General features: G+C 43.7%; 1 protein-coding gene across 3 annotated transcripts in view; it reads left to right on the top strand.

Annotated features, from left to right (window-relative positions):
• ppp4r1l (protein phosphatase 4, regulatory subunit 1-like) overlaps nt 1–15,908 on the top strand; it is a 126,851-nt gene extending 110,943 nt beyond the window's left edge. For all 3 annotated transcript variants that reach the window (XM_072514549.1, XM_072514546.1, XM_072514547.1), the window contains 6 exons: nt 2,655–2,816; nt 4,823–4,923; nt 7,157–7,277; nt 10,255–10,389; nt 10,757–10,898; nt 13,935–15,908. In XM_072514549.1, the coding sequence (XP_072370650.1) occupies nt 2,655–2,816; nt 4,823–4,923; nt 7,157–7,277; nt 10,255–10,389; nt 10,757–10,898; nt 13,935–14,083 (810 nt within the window). In that variant the 3' untranslated portion in view covers nt 14,084–15,908. The remainder of the gene's footprint in view (nt 1–2,654; nt 2,817–4,822; nt 4,924–7,156; nt 7,278–10,254; nt 10,390–10,756; nt 10,899–13,934) is intronic.
• The last annotated feature ends 419 nt before the right edge of the window (nt 15,909–16,327 follow it).

Raw genomic sequence — 16,327 nt, forward strand, 5'->3', positions numbered from 1 at the left:
GGGCATATGCAAAACTATGCCCAGGCGCACCAATGATCGGGCACGCATGGGCCGTGCGGCCGCATTTTTTTACATGTGGTCGCAGCCTTTTTTTCCCCCAAGTTCAGGGGACCATTGGGGCCAAAGAGACCCAAAACCATTTCCTCCATTTTTGTCAGCAACAAACAAGGTAAGAGAAAATGGTGGGTCGCGCAGGTCGGCCGGGTTGGGTCCCGATGGTTGGCCGGTTGGTAAAAATGAGTCCCCGGAAAAAAAATTTGAAAAACACTGCTGCAGCAGACTGAAACAGTATTAATTAAACATTAATTTTGCAGACAACTTTTACTGGATACCACAAAACAGAACATTCCTCATTTTTTTTTTTAGCCCAACTGATAACCTAGATACTAACTGGAATTCTCCATTGCAAGTCTGCCCCACTAGCACTGCGAGCGAGGACGGAGTATTTAGCGCTCCGCCAAATCTCCCATTCACTGCAGTGGAACCAGAGGATCTCGCTGCCGTGAGCGGATGGAGACTCCCGCCCACTATATACTTTAACAAGAACCAAGGGTGCTGGAATATCTCAAGTCTGGCAGCATCTGTAAAGAGAGACCTGCTGAGCTTTTTCCAGGATCCTCTGTTGTTTCGGATTCCAGCATCTGCAGTATTTTGCTTATTTTACTTTATACGTTATGCTGTCCTTTACGTAGACCTTCAATTCTCTGGAACCAGCACAAAGTGATGCTTAGTTTCTGAGTGTTTACTTTTATTCTTTTCCTTTCTCGGATTGGAAACTTTTAATCTCGGCTGACTTTCACAATGAGTTTTTTTTCCCCTGGAGATTCTTCCTCTATGCAAACTAGTTGAATCTTAACTGCTCATGAATTTAGTCTTTTCCATCGGAGTGCGAACTCCCACCTGCATTCCTGCACGATGAACCATAGTTGTCTATGGCTCCGCTCCCGAATCCATAGAATCCCTACAGTACAGAAGGAGGCCACTGGGCCCATTGAGTCTGCACCAACCCTCTGAAAGAGCACCCTACCTCGGCCCACCAGACCCCATGTCAGTATCCCCACCCAACCCGCACATCATTTGGACACTAAGGAGCAATTTTACCATGGACAATCCACCTAACCTGCACATCTTTGGACTGTGGGAGGAAACTGGAGCACCTTGAGGAAATCCACGCAGGCACTGGGAGAATGTGCAAACTCCACACAGTTACCCAAGACCAGAATTGAACCCAGGTCCCTGGCGCTGAGGCAGCAGTGTGAGCCACTGCCGCCCCATTTTTGAGAGCAACATAGCCCCTTCCCCTCTCAAAGCCAATTTCCATGGCAACATGAATATTATTCATGGGCCTTGTATATAAGTAGAGATGTTGATTAGCTTTCCTTGAGACCTCTACTCTCTGTAACCTGAACATTTACTTCCAAGATAAAAGCACAACTGTTAACATCCTGACATTCTCAACATGCTTCTGGGACTTTGGAGCTATACAGCTGCCTTCACTATTGTCTGCAAGGTGTGCTTGCACTTCACCCCAGTAAAATAATCTGGGAACTTTTTGTTTTCTCTAATCAAACCATCCAGGCTTGCCGTCAGGCAGATTTTAGAATAGATGACATGGCCTCCTTAATTTTTACTTTAAATTAAAGACACATTCCAAAAACAAATTACCTAATTGGAACAAATGTGAGAAATATGCCAGCTCTTTGTGCATAGCAAGCTCCCGCAACAACAGCAATGTTGTAATGTCTAGATAATCTTTTTTTTGTGTGTGTGATGTTGATTCACGGATCAATGTTGGCCAGAACATCAGGGAGAACTCCCTTGTTGATCTTTGAAATAATGCCCTGGGATGTTTTACATCCACCTGAGAAGTGGAGTGGAGTGCCTTGATTTTTGTGCTCAAATCCTGGATTGGGACTTGAACCCACAGCCTTCTAACTCGAGAGGTGAGAGTGCTACCAACTGAATCACGGCTGACACTGAGAAGAAGACTAGTATGTAGCAGTTCCTAGGACTTGTATAGCTGTGCTTATTAGCATTGATGTAAACATCGTCCACCTGGTGTCTTTGAATTTGGCTTGATTGACAACTTGTTGCTCAAGTACTTCCGCCTGGATTAAATATGATCTCTTCAATCTGCTCAGTTTAACTATTTATTTTCCATATCATCAGGTTAGAGAAGACTAGGGACAAGAGCAAATTACTGCGGATGCTGGAATCTGAAAGCTCATGACAAAGAGTCATCAGACTCGAAACGTTAGCTCTTTTCTCTCCCTACAGATGCTGCCAGACTTGCTGAGATTTTCCATCATTTCCTCTTTCCTTTCAGACTCTAGGGACAAGTGTTTTCCATGTAAGAAGTTTCAAACGATTGTACTACAGAATTAGCATTCTTTGTTTTGATTTTGGAAATAGTTTAAGATACCTGTGTAAAAGAACAAACCTGCAATTATGTAGCATCTTTCAGAAGTACTTCAAAAGTACTGTAATTGCTAATATGATGTAGAAAAAACATGACCGACCTTTGCACACAGCCAGCTCCCAAAAACAGCACTAAGATAATAGGAATTATAATATTCTTCTGCATAAGGCAATGAGCACTTCAGGACCTTCTGAATGAGTACGTTACTGATGCATATCCTTTCATATTTTGACAGTGGAAGGTACGGCGGACATTGGCCTTCTCTATACATGAGTTGGCTGTGATCCTTGGTGATCAGCTAACTGCAGCCGATCTGGTTCCCATCTTCAATGGGTTTCTAAAGGATCTGGATGAAGTGAGAATTGGAGTCCTAAAGCATCTGTATGACTTTTTGAAGGTAAACTTCATTAGAGTTGCCTTTTGGGCAATATGTTGCTTTTGATATTGGATTATTGCCAGAACTGACTAGATAAATGTAGGTGTAAAAGTAAAAGGTAGGTTAATATTTACATCACAGCAGATGGTTTTGAAATGTCTTAAACTAAATGTTGGCATGAATTATCTGTACACCAAGATTCATTAAGATACCAAATCTGACCATCATCTGTGTTATGGGTTAAGGTTTCGCATGTTACCCTGTTCAAATGACAAACTATGTGTGAATCTTTATGGTGAATGGCGAAGAGCAAGTCCGTTCCATACTTGGCTTCCAGACACACTCGTTTCCATCATAGGTTTCAGACAGGTGCCAGGGTCTTATTTTGTCCAGATCCTCGCCCAGAGACACATGTTACAAAAGTGTAAGTAAGTTACTTGGCCTTAGTGTGAATTTTGGATTCCCAAGTTATAGAATCTTGTGTATGGGAATTTCTTGCTATTGTGCCAGCTCTCTTCAAATTTTAATTAGATTTTCATGCACAGCAAGACAGCATTTTTCTGGTGTTTCATTGCAACTTTTCGAGATTTAAAAAAATAAACCCATCCTCACTGAGATCTGCCTGTGTTTTTGCTATATTTTCTGCATTCTGTTTTTGACTGATTTTTTTTTTTTTAAAGGTATCAGTCTTTTTACAGCCATTTTGCACCCTAACCCTAACCCTATTCAAAAGCAATTTATAGAAAATGACATTGGTAGAATGGGCACGTTTTTAGGTTTAATTCGAGATTGCATGCGTGGACGTACTTCTAAGCTGAGGGACTTTCCTAGAGGGTGTATGTATATGCTATGGGGCTGTTTCTCTATAAGCTGAATTTCATTTGCATGGTGGGGGTCCTGACGTTGGACTGGAAAGCAAGGGGCAGCCCCACCTCGGCCAGGAAGATCCATGGCTACATTTTATGGTGGTCAGGCAATTAATTAAAAGATGAGATTCTGCCCCCAAGCGCTGGAGGCCAATCAGAGGGCCGCTGGGAACAGTGGCCTGCTGAAACTGTAATTGCCGAAAATGGATGTTGACCTTTCAAGTAAGGGGTTTTAGAGGTCACTAAGGTCAATCACACTAGCCCTGCAGGGTGGCCTTGTCATAACAGTTCCCTCATGGACCACGGAGTGCTTGATCTTGAGGGCCTCTCCACCCTGAGCTCGCAGGGAGGCTGGCAGATTTTGCTGGGGGGGGTGTCTCCTCACATTCCCTGTCACTGATTAATTCTACAGCTTTGGAAGCACAACAATCCCTGCAACTTGATGGCCCCTCCCGCTTCCCAGGCCATTCATAAAGGGCTGGTAAAATTCAGTCCTATGAGTTTACTGCAGCTGGAAGAACTAGAATCTATTTTCTAAATGGTCAAGCCAGTTCGAAAGCAGCATAATATAAGGTTTGTGCTGTTAGAACTTGCCTCTGTTTTGGCTTTTTTGAATAATCTTACTTTGTGAATTAAACCAGATTATAGGTTTAGCCTGTGGATGGTGTATCCATTATTTTTCTATCATTCAGATAACAGCCCTGGTGGGAATCGCATGTTTCCCTGTGGCAACTTATCAAGAATCTATCTAGCTCTGTCTAACTTGTCACAGCAGTGGTTAATTTTGATATGTTGTAAGCCACCTATGTGTAAGATGTTCAAACTACAGCATGCGAGTCATTGAAGCCCTCATATTACCATATTTGAATTTTGTGTGTTTGTCAAATCACACTGCAAATACTTTTGCTATAAAACTTTTCATTTAAATGTTTTTCTTCTCTTTCTTTTCCATTTCCTACTGAAAATCTTGAATTAACTTCAGTAGGGAATCTCTTCTGTCCTATCTGCTCTCCTGAATTTTGATTTTGAGACTGTTAAGTACAGTGATGAGCTTCCGGTTGTAAGACTGCTCAGGAAGGGATGGGCTACTTCCATTCAGCATTTTGTTCAGCTTGTTGTATCCGTCTGCCCTGGAACTCATTGTATTCTCTCTGTTCACAGTTGCTTCATATGGACAAGCGTCGTGAGTACTTGTACCAGCTCCAGGAGTTCATGGTAACAGACAACAGCCGGAATTGGCGCTTTCGATATGAGCTGGCAGAGTAGGTGTTCTGTACATTCTGAGTATGGTTTGTTTGCTAGCAAATCTGAAACTGTTCTCTGGCAACCATGTGTGATTGAGAGCAATTCTTCAAAATGGTTTAGAGCATTGGTTTAGTTGTCTGAATTCAGCTTATTGGATAGGAAACGTGAAGTAAGGGGCAGCACGGTGGCGCAGTGGTTAGCACTGCTGCCTCACGGCGCCGAGGTCCCAGGTTCACTCCCGGCTATGGGTCACGGCTCGTGTGGAGTTTGCACATTCTCCCCGTGTTTGCGTGGGTTTCGCCCCCACAACCCAAAGATGTGCAGGGTAGGTGGATTGGCCATGCTAAATTGCCCCTTAATTGTAAAAAATGAATTGGGTACTCTAAATTTATTAAAATAAAAGAAGAAGAAAAAAATAAGGAAACGTGAAGTATAAACCTGTATCCTCGTAACTTATGCAATGCTCAAAACATGTGTTAAAAATGTTATAACATTTTAAGAACAATATCTGCAGTAAAGGGCCTAATAATAATGAGTGCCATATCAAAATGCTGGTCACAGCAGACATGTATTAAAACTATTTGGACTATAAACAGAGTGAAGCGCAAACTGACTTCCGTCTATTGTATTCCGTCTCCCACCTGTTCCAGTGTCTGTTTTCTCTTTCTCCTTTGCCCTCTCCACAGGGAAGCACTGAGTTATTCTGTGATCCAGTTTCAAGGGTACAGGATGTCCTCCAGTGCCTTTACCATTTGTCAGACCTGCCATTCTGTTATTGGCCCCAGAGTGTCTGCTTTGCAGTATTTGTGTATTGTTTTGATGTCTAGGAAAAATATTTTGGGCTTATTGAGGTGAAAGAGACGGTAGATCAGAGATTCAGTCAGCTGCTACCTGATGTAAAGAAATAAAGCAATGCTTTTTTGGAAGTGTTTTCCTTAAAATGGAGAATGGGACAACGTAGAATGAAGCAGATTATATACATTAAGAGTAGGTTAGATAGGCAGTTGAAAAAGAGGAGAATATGAGATATGGGTGCACCAGTGGATTGGAACTAGATCTGTGTGTCTGCGTGGGTTTCCTCCGGGTGCTCCGGTTTCCTCCCACAGCCCAAAGACGTGCAGGTTAGGTGGATTGGCTGTGCTAAATTGCCCTCAGTGACCAAAAAGGTAGGAGGGGTTATTGGGTTGCGGGGATAGGGTGGAAGTGAGGGTTTAAGTGGGTCGGTGCAGACTCGATGGGCTGAATGGCCTCCTTCTGCACTGTATGTTCTATGGATGTTAAACACCAAGCCGCAGCCTGTTTGTGCATTTTAATTTAATTTCTGTATTTATTGCGTAACACTTGAGTGACAATTTGTAACAGGCAGACTGTAAAGGTGTTCGATATTGCAAGATGCCAGATCATCTGTGGGCTCATCTGTGATGTGAGCTGTGTGAAGTGAAGTTCAATAATAATAATAATAATCGCTTATTGTCACAAGTAGGCTTCAATGAAGTTACTGTGAAAAGCCCCTAGTCGCCACATTCAGGCCTGTTCGGGGAGGCCGGTACGGGAATTGAACCTGCGCTGCTGGCCTTGTTCTGCATTACAAGCCAGATGTTTAGCCTGTGCTAAACCTGCGAGGTGTGTGTTCTTGTCTTGTGATACATTATCATAATTATACCGTTTTATGTGAATCTTAGTTAACTACAGTAGAGGCCTTTAGATCACTCAAGGAATGGACAGTGGGCGGATACGGTTTTAGCATTATTGGTTGATTAAACCCTGACTGTCCTGTCGATCAGGAACTGCTGAACTTGGTTCAGTGGAACAAATGCAGCCTTGTTGGGCTTGAATGAATGCTTTTAAGTGTAGCACTTAAGTTTAGCTTGTACTGCAGAGATTTAGCCCATTGTGACTAACTGTGACCTGCAAATCGTATGGGACAAATAATCTTTCTCTCCTCACCCTAATCTGTACTTGTCCTGAGGTGCCTGTCTGGTAAGGGTGCTAATTCACTTCAGGTGCACTGGTTTAGGAACGGCAAGATAAGCTGGGATTTCTGCACATTATTGTGTGCACTAGGTTTGATGTTTGCTACAGACATTACGTTTACCAAGACTTTTCTATATGGTGAGTCACCTGAAGACGTCTGGTGGAACTGTAGCGAACAGAGTTAATTCTTTAAGCAAAAGGAAAGGTGTGGGCTGAAGTAGAATAAGTAAAATTTGTGTTTTTCCACTTTAAAACATTGTTCTTGTCCTATTTCAGACAAGTAATTTTGCTACTGGAACTCTACAACCCCAATGATGTGCACGACTATCTGCGGCACATTGCTCTCTCTCTGTGTTCTGATAAGGTTGCTGAGGTTCGGTGGATTTCATTCAAACTGGTATGAGTCACACTAATGCTGCTGTATCAAGTTATTGTTGAATCATATTTCTGTTTTGTCGACTTCTCATTGATTTATCTTTACTTGGAATTTGCACCTGTCTTCAGCTGTTGGGGGCCCTCTTCATGACTGAATCCCCAGCCTGCAACTTCACTTGTACTTGTCTAATTTTTAATTTCCAATTTCTGAAATGGGGTTGCCTTTAATTATTGGCTCAGCAATTGACTGCTTTTCTAGCCTATCGCGAAAGAAGTGGAAAATAGCAGGAACTTGTCTCCGGTCTTTGGAACTCTCTTCCTCAAAAGGCAGTGGAAGCAGAGTCTTTGAATAGTTTTAAGGCAGAGCTACATAGATTCTTGATTAACAAAGGGGTGAAAGGTTATTGGGGTTGGCAGGAATGTGGGGTTGAGGTTGCAATCAGATCAGCCATGATCTTATTGAATGGCAGAGTAGGCTCGAGGGGGCGAGTGGCCTACTCCTAATTTGTATATTCATTTGCAGCACTCTCCTCTGAGTCAGAAGGTTATGGATTCAAGGTCCACTTATAGGTGATATTTCAATGCATTACCAAGTGTCTGAGGTGCTCCTTTAAGTAGATGTTGATCCAAGGTCTGGTTAGGCCGATGTCAAAGATCCCTTGGTACTTCTAACAGCAATAATTTTCATTATAAATAAATAAATAGAGTACCCAATTAAGGGGCAATTCAACAGGGCCAATCCACCTACCCTGCACATCTTTTTGGGTTGTGGGAGTGGGACCCACGCAGACACTGGGAGAATGTGCAAACTCCACATGGACAGTGACCCATGGCCGGGATCGAACCCGGGTCCTCAGCGCCATGAGGCAGTAATGGTAACCACTGCGCCACCGTGCCGCCCTAACAATTTTCATTTATATAGCATCTTTAACTTGGAAAAATGTCCTTCTAATCTACTTTAAATATAAAAGGGCCTTTAATTCAAAATTCAAGAACCTTTAAAACGCTTTCTTCAGCGTCCACGAGTGCAATTGCATAGACTGTATTGTGCATAGTCGCTGGTCAAAGTGTCATTGAGTTAAGTAGTATTATGTTTCGACACAGATCCCATTTTGTATTTTTAATACAGTAATGTGGGGTATTAATTATTAATCAGGAGACTAGCGAAGCATGTAGCTTGGGCAATACAATAGACCGACAGTTGATAAGTCCCTGGAACCTGATATTCCACATCCCAAAGTGTTGAAAGAGTAGCTGTGGAGATAGTGGATGCATTCAAGGTCATCTTACAAAACTCCATAGATTCTGGAATGGTTCCTACAGAGTGGAAGGTAGCAAATGTACAAATACACTATTTAAGAAGGGAGGGAGAGAGAAAACGGTAGTCCTGTTAGCCTTGTATCAGTCGTAATAAAAATGTCGGAATCTGTTCTAAAGGATATGACAAATGGTCAGTTGGATGATAATCTGATTAGACATAGTCAACATGACTTTATGAATAGGAACTCATGTTTGCTGAACCTGTTGGAGTTTTTTGGAGATGTTACTAACAGAATTGATAAAGGAGAGTCAGTGGAAGTAGTAGACTTGGATTTTCAGAAGACTTTTAATAAGGACTCCCACAGGAGGTTGGTTAACAAAATTAACACATAGGATTGCAATAATATACTGTCATGGATTAAGGATTGGCTAAAGGGCTGAAACCAGAGAGTAGGAATAAACAGGTCATTTGCATGTTGACAGTGCTTTGACTAGTGGGGTACTGCAGGAATCAGTATTTGGGCCCCAGCTGTTCACTATATATGTCGGTGATTTGGATGTGGGAACCAAATGTAATATTTCCAAATTTGCAGATGGGACTGTGTGTTGTAAGGAAGATGTAAAGCAGCTACAGGAAGATTTGGACAGATTTGGTGAGTGAAACTAGGACTTGGGGGCATTGCCTCAAAATACGGTGAAGCAAATTTGGGACTGAGTTGAGGAGGAACTTTGTGTGAATCTGGAATTCCCTGCCCAGTGAAGCAGTTGAGGCTCCCTCATTGAATGTTTTTCAGGCAAAGATAGATAGATTTTTGAACAGTAAAGGAATTGAGGGTTATGGTGAGCAGGCGGGTAAGTGGAGCTGAGTCCACAAAAAGATCAGCCATGATCTCATTGAATGGCAGAGCAGGCTCGAGGGGCCAGATAGCCTACTCCTGCTCCTAGTTCGTATGTTCTTATGAATGGACACGAACATGGCAGATGGAATATAATGTGGAAAAATGAGATCCACTTTGGTAGGTGGAATTGATGTGCAGAGTATATCTTAAATGGTGAGAGATTTCAAAGTGTAGATGTACGAAGCTTTCAAGATACTTACATGGATAGACAGAGTAGATTCAGGTAAGACGCTTCCCCTGATTGGGGAGTCTAGAATCAGGGGACACAATTTCAACATAGGACCGAGATGAGGAGAATTTATTTTACACAGAGGGTTGTGAATCTTTCGAATTCTCACCCCCAGAGGGCTGTGGAAGATCAGTCATTTAAAGCAGAGATTGATCGATTTCTAAATGTCCATTACACTAAGCGATAAGGGGTGTGGGAATGAGAAGGCATTGTGGTGGATTGGCTATTGCCCTGTTGAATGGTGGAGCAGGTTTGATGGGCTGAATGGCCTACTATGTTCCTATGTTCACTTCTCCAGTAGAAGTTGCTTTTGAATGATTATTTACCCCAAACATTTGTGCTCTTAACACATCTCCTGTTTGGTTTTGAGAGCATCGCAAAACCTGATGAAACGTCAGTATTTGTTATCTCTCCATAGATGCTGCCTGACCTGCTGAGCTGAGCATTCCCGGAATTTTGCTTTTATTCCAGCCTCCGAGGGGAGGTTACCAAAATAATATCCTGAGGCCCCCACAATGATGGCCAAATTCAGGTGTTTAGGAGAGGCTGCACCCTGCACTGGAGCTTGTTTTCACTAATAGAACTTGTTTGCTGCTGTTATTATTGACCAGGTAGTGGAGATCCTAAGGAAGTTCTATGCAACTGCCACTGACCCATTTGCCGTGAACTTCATGAACGAGCTCACACTTCGGTTTTGCCACTGCTCCAAGTGGATCGGACGTCAGGCATTTGCCTTCATCTGTCAGGTGAGTGAATGAATGAGCAAAATAATTCCTTCTATAATTAAAATGGGCACCAGATTTTTCACCACTGACTCTAGGAATATTTGGTTGTGGCCAGAGGAATGGGACCAGAATCGAGATGAGCTGTGGTTTTATGCTACCCCCTGCCCCCATTCCATCCATCTAGCTAGTGCCCACTTTTCAGGCTCATGCACGGTCACTCCATGAAGTAAGCATTGTAATCACTGGAGTTGGTGCCCTTCAGGATAAAAAGCAAGGGAAGTGTTTTAAATATAAGAGATATGGTGAAGCAGTAAAGGGCCCGAATTGATGACAATAGTTGCTTTTTAAAAAAGAAAGAAATTAAGAAGACACTCTCATTTCTATGCAGGCTGTGGTGGAGGAGGAATGCATGCCAGTGAGCCAGTTTGTTGAACACCTGCTTCCAAGACTGCTTGGTTTGGCTACTGATCCTGTTCCGAATGTCCGAGTGCTGCTTGCCAAGGCACTGAGGCACACGCTGCTGGAGAAAAGTAAATATGAAAATGCATAGTGCTCTTAAAGGAGGGTATTGTGGTTTAAAGCAATGAGCAACTTGCTGTGGGATGTGTGTGTGTGTGTGTGTGCGTGCGCCGTGTGTGTGGATAATTGAACTATCCAGTATCCACTATCCTTTAAGACTTCCACAATCCTTTTGTGTGGAAAAACATGTTCCTGATTCCACTCCAAAATGGCCTCGCTCTTGTATGTAAGATTATCTCCCTTAGTATAGGATCCCCCACCAGAAGTTCACAGTCGTTTTTTTTTTTTTTTACAAATCCTGGACACCCTAATCCCTGCGCTTCCATAGATCCTAGTCCTCCATCATTGAGAAAATATTCCCATATGTGTCTCTAAGCTCCAGAGTGGACCTTGCATTTGACCTTACACATTGACCTCCATTGTCCAAAGTTTTGGCCACTCAATTTACCTGCCTGTACCCCATTTCAGTCATTAAATCTGGGAATTGATGAGCCATTCTGCAAAACAACTAGTCCCATCGGAGGATTGCTTGAATTTGGACCAAGTTTGAATGAAGAACATGGATATCTAAACATGAATTGTCTGAGCTTGCCAACTGCTCGTCAGGTATATAAATGCATTGCTGCTAAATCTGACAAGTTTCCATCAGTGGATTTTTAAATACCGGTCCTGTACATCGCTGTGACTGGATAGTATTTGCTCCCTTTAAACTATTACATTTTTCTCCATGAACTTAAATGAATTGCTACGTTTATTTAAAAATATGGGGCGGGATTCTCCTAAAATGGGTATGGGGCGGGATTCTCCTAAAATGGGGCTATGTCCTCACAGCAGCGTCAAAACGTGGGCGTTTCACTCTGGACTTGCCTTAAGAAAGTCTCCAATTTGCAGGGGGCTCGCAGGGCTCCGGAGTGCTTCTCGCAGCTCTGGCTGCAGATACGGGGCCCTGCACTTCCGGTCGGGAGTCTGCGCATGCGCATGGCGGCGGCCACCCCGTGCGACATGACGGACTCGGCCTGCGGAGCGGCACCAGGAATGTTGGTCCCCCCGAGACCGTGGATCGGTGCCGCCCAATCGCTTGCCTGGCCGTCTGTGTGCCCCCCCCCCCCCCCCCGGGTGAAGGACTCCCCCGCCCCCCACCAGGGCGGCTGCGGACTGAGTCCGCAGTCGCTGCCGGCTGTTCCCAACAGGCAAACCGGCCAGTTGTCCTCGCAGAATCGCCACGGGGGCCTCTGTCAATGGGCCCATACCCGCGCCGCGTAGACCGCGCGTGCAATACATGGCGGTGTCATGCTGGATTTTGGTGGTCAATGCCCATTCTCTGCCCCGCGCTGATGCAATTTCGGTGCGGAGGCTCGGAGAATCCCGCCCATGTTCTTCAAATTCCCCAGTGGGTTCATGAATAAGCTATAGTATTGGCCCTACAAAAGGTTCCCCTGATTGTCCCAGCCCAGGGATCAGTGTGCTGTTAGTTGATCTAAGCTCGGGCTGCCGTTTTTGGGGGAGGAAAGGCACCACAAATGGCCTTTGCAGCCTTGGACTTGGGAGAGGAGAATAAAAACGACTTAAGTTCTTCAGGGCAGTGTCCGTGACCAGCCATCTTCAGCCGCATCATCAATGACTTTCCCTCCAACATAAGGCCAGGGGATGCTCAAACGAAGATTGCACAGCGTTTAGTATCATTTGCAACTTCTCAAGTACTAAACAGTCTGTGTCTGCATGCAGCAAGACCTAGACAACATTTGGGCATGCGTTGACAAATGGCTAGTAACATTTATGCCATGCATGTGCATGTGGTCAAGCAATGACCATCGCTGAGAGTCTTAACATTCAATGGCATTACCATTTCTAAATGACTCATTATCAACATCCTGGTGCTTACCATTGACCAAAAACTGAACTGGATTACCCACATAAATATTGTGACTAAAAGAGCAAGTCAGAGGCTGAGTATCCTGATCAGGAACTCCTGATCTACCAGAGCCTGTCCACCATCTCTGACTTCTCCACAACCACTTTAAACATTCACTCCCTCCACCGCCATTCCATTGTGACTGTAGTGTGTACCATATACAAGATGCAGTACAATAACTCAACAAGGCTGCTTCAACAGCTCCTCCCCAAACCCGCACTCTTACTTACTAGAAAGGGAAGGGTAGCAGGTTTGTTGGAACACCACTACCTACATGTTTGTCTCAGCCACACATCATCCTGACTTGGAAGTATATCAGAGTTTTTCAAACCGGTACTGTTAGCATTATTTTGTAATTGCTGGGTCAAAATCTTAGAACTCCTTACCTAACCTCATTGTGGATGCATCTGCATCAAGTGGACTGCCAGCCCACCACCATCTTCTCGAAGGCAATTAGGGAGAGGCGGTAAATGCTGACCGTGCCAGCAGTGCCACATTCCATGAACACATAAAAAAAAACACTGTTCCTGCTTCTAATTTATTATCCTGCAACTCCTGCTAGGAAGTGTGCATGTCTGGGCATCTAGTGAGTGTTTGGTCAAGCTGATCTGTGGTGAATATGCTGTAAAAAGCTCTCATTACTACATGGGACTCAATTTCTGAAGAGTAGCCTTGTGAGTGGGCTGTCTGGGGAGTTTGAGTCTGCTGAAACTAGCACAGTAATGAATTAGTAACGTGGAGAGAAAGGAGGGATTGTGGAGGAGAGAAACTTGTCATTTCTGAGTTTTGTATCCTGATTAGATGCCGCTTCTACAATTTGCACATTATTTTCAAACAAAATTCTTACAAGGAAGCTGTTGCCACTGGCAAGAAGATCAGCAAGCGGAGGGGACAGATTTAAAATAATCAGGAAAAAAAAGTTGGTGGTGTGGCCCTTGGGAAATGTGAAACTTGTTTATCCAGTGGCTTGTCTAGATCTGCAAAGCACTGCCCTGAAGCAAAGATGTATTTAAAAAGGATAAATTTGGAGGACTGTTGAAAGACGAGAGTGGAACTGGGTTTAATGGCCTCCTGCGCTATATCATTTTAAGTGACTAAAAGATTAATGCAGTACTGATTCTTTGTTCTTTCCCAGCCTATTTCACAGAGGCCGAGAACCCTCACGTAGAAGCTGTCGAAGAAATTGTTCTGATTCTGCAATCAGACAGAGACCGTGACGTGAGGTTTTTTGCCAGTGCCGAGCTCCGGAATAATCCTGAAAACACCACCTCGTTTATAAACTGAGAACCTTTCTAACCAAGTTGTCCAACTTCCTAACCGTACGCAGTCCCGAACTGGTGATGCGTCTAGTGAGTCCCTGAGTCCCGCACAAGGTGGAGGCGATACCTAGCGGTGACGTGGGCATTGCCTTGGTCTACAGGCTGGATCTGGACTGGAGGATGCAGAGCACCTTCCTGTTTGTTAAATATGTGTATAGATCTGCAACAGAGCTTTTATAAATGAGGGGAAGGGAAGGGGGGGAATTCACTAACAAAGCTGGAGACCGCAAGCCTTACCTGCCCATGTTTCCTTAACAATCTACAGCTATTTTTGGATCAAAAAACTATTGGGAAAGTTTCTTTTTAAAACTCCCTCTTGATTCTTGACAAAATCTTTTTTATTTGCTAACAGTTCTATTTCTACAAATGAACTTTCTAAATTGGAAACAGTTACGACTTGGTATCTTTTATTTTTAATATGCGCTCCTCACCTTTCTAATTCTGTACAGATTTTTTGTATTAATATCCCCAACTGACATACGTTTGTATGCTTTAGAAAGTGTGTGAACGCAATGATTTCGGATGCGTTTTAACTGATTTCAGGCGCGTTTTAAATTTTTACTTGCAGAGCTCCCTCCTATTTTTCCCCTTCCGACATGCAGCTATTTGCACTTTGGAAGCCGCACTGAGCTGCTTTCTTAACTGGTTAATAACTGACTTCTGCTCATTGACGGGAAGCACGGTGACTCCCCACGTGTACGGGGAGGGGAATTGAGCAGAGCACGTATTGCCTCACTACTTATCCCCCGCCCGCCCGCACACCTTTTTTGTGAGTAACTGAGCCAGGTTAGTTGCAGGAAACCTAACCAGGAAGGTGCAACCGTGCTTGAGGCCAGCAGACGGGACTCAGCTCGACTGTATAGAGATGCCTTTTTACTCTCACTTTTTAAACTTGCACGGTAATTAGGAACACTGCTGTAGAGTCCGATAGCACTGAGAAGGCAGTTCATACCACTAAAAATGCTAGTGATTTGATATTCAGAGTTGAAAACACAGTAAATGTGAGGTAGAATGAAAGCTTTTTGTTTTCAAATTTAATTTGAATGTTTTAATCCTCAAACCAGCTGCTATGGGTTCCATATCTGCTGATTGCTAAGTGGGTAAGGGCATGGAGATGGAACTGCAGGGTACTTCCAAGGTAATGCAGGAATACATAACATCTCCAACTATTTTTGGTGCTGAATTCATCTTGAAAAGTGCTATGGAGGTGTGTTGCTGCCAGTCTATGCCCATATCAGTACTGATCACATTGGTCATCGACTCATTCAGTGCTCTAGACGCCCGCCACTGGTCCCCGATGATGCACTCTCAAATCTTGTAGTGAATGGGGACTGGGACCGATGGTGTTGCACTGACAGTGAGTGAGGGAAGTGAGCTATAACTGACTGGGTGCAGTAAATGAAATGTTTCCACACCAGTATTGCTTACGTTGAGCTGGAACAACTTGCAAAGCATCTTTATGGGAGTGTACTGTGCCGCATGCAAGTCAATTGCCCTCAAGTCTCTGTAAAGGAGGCTTTGAGCGTTTCCTGAATGTGTTATATCTTTTCCTTTGTTTTGCCATCTCCTCCTCCTCCTCCACCTTGGTTTATGGTGAAAGAAATGCCCTGCATCAGGAATTCTTGCCTTTGCACTTCCCTTGTTTTGATGCCGACTCGTATTACCAAGCATTTTTTATTAAATGGTGTACAAGAATGAGGTTTTTTGTATAGTGTAAAGGCTGATTGTATTGTAACTATAGTTACAAGTTTGAGTTTTTACAATTAACATTAAATACTGTGTTGCTGTAATACTTTTGTGCATTCTCATTGTTTCCATCAAACTCCCTCGATGGCACTCATGTATGTTTAGTTCTTTGAACTAATAGATGGTTACAATTAATCACAATAATGTGACGTTGTCGCCAAACCCCCCCCCCCCCCCCACCCTGATTAAATTATCATCTGATTAGTGGATGGCTTGCTGCCAAGGCAAATTCTGAGCCCTGGAAGGCACTGATTTGCTAGGCTTTGACTCAATGGATACCAGCTGCCCTCCAGTTCCTCAACATTCCTGGTTTTAATCTGAAACTGACAAAATGTTGGGACGATTGCACACATTGTTTGAGTTAACTTATTCAATTTGCGGCCTCCATTGCAACTCATCTGGCCTGGACGTACTCTGATGCATGTCAATGCCCAAATCCATTAGGAAATCACCTGCATAGTTT

Source organism: Scyliorhinus torazame, chromosome 8 (genome assembly GCF_047496885.1).
Source record: "Scyliorhinus torazame isolate Kashiwa2021f chromosome 8, sScyTor2.1, whole genome shotgun sequence".
NCBI classification, from domain to species: Eukaryota; Metazoa; Chordata; class Chondrichthyes; order Carcharhiniformes; family Scyliorhinidae; genus Scyliorhinus; species Scyliorhinus torazame.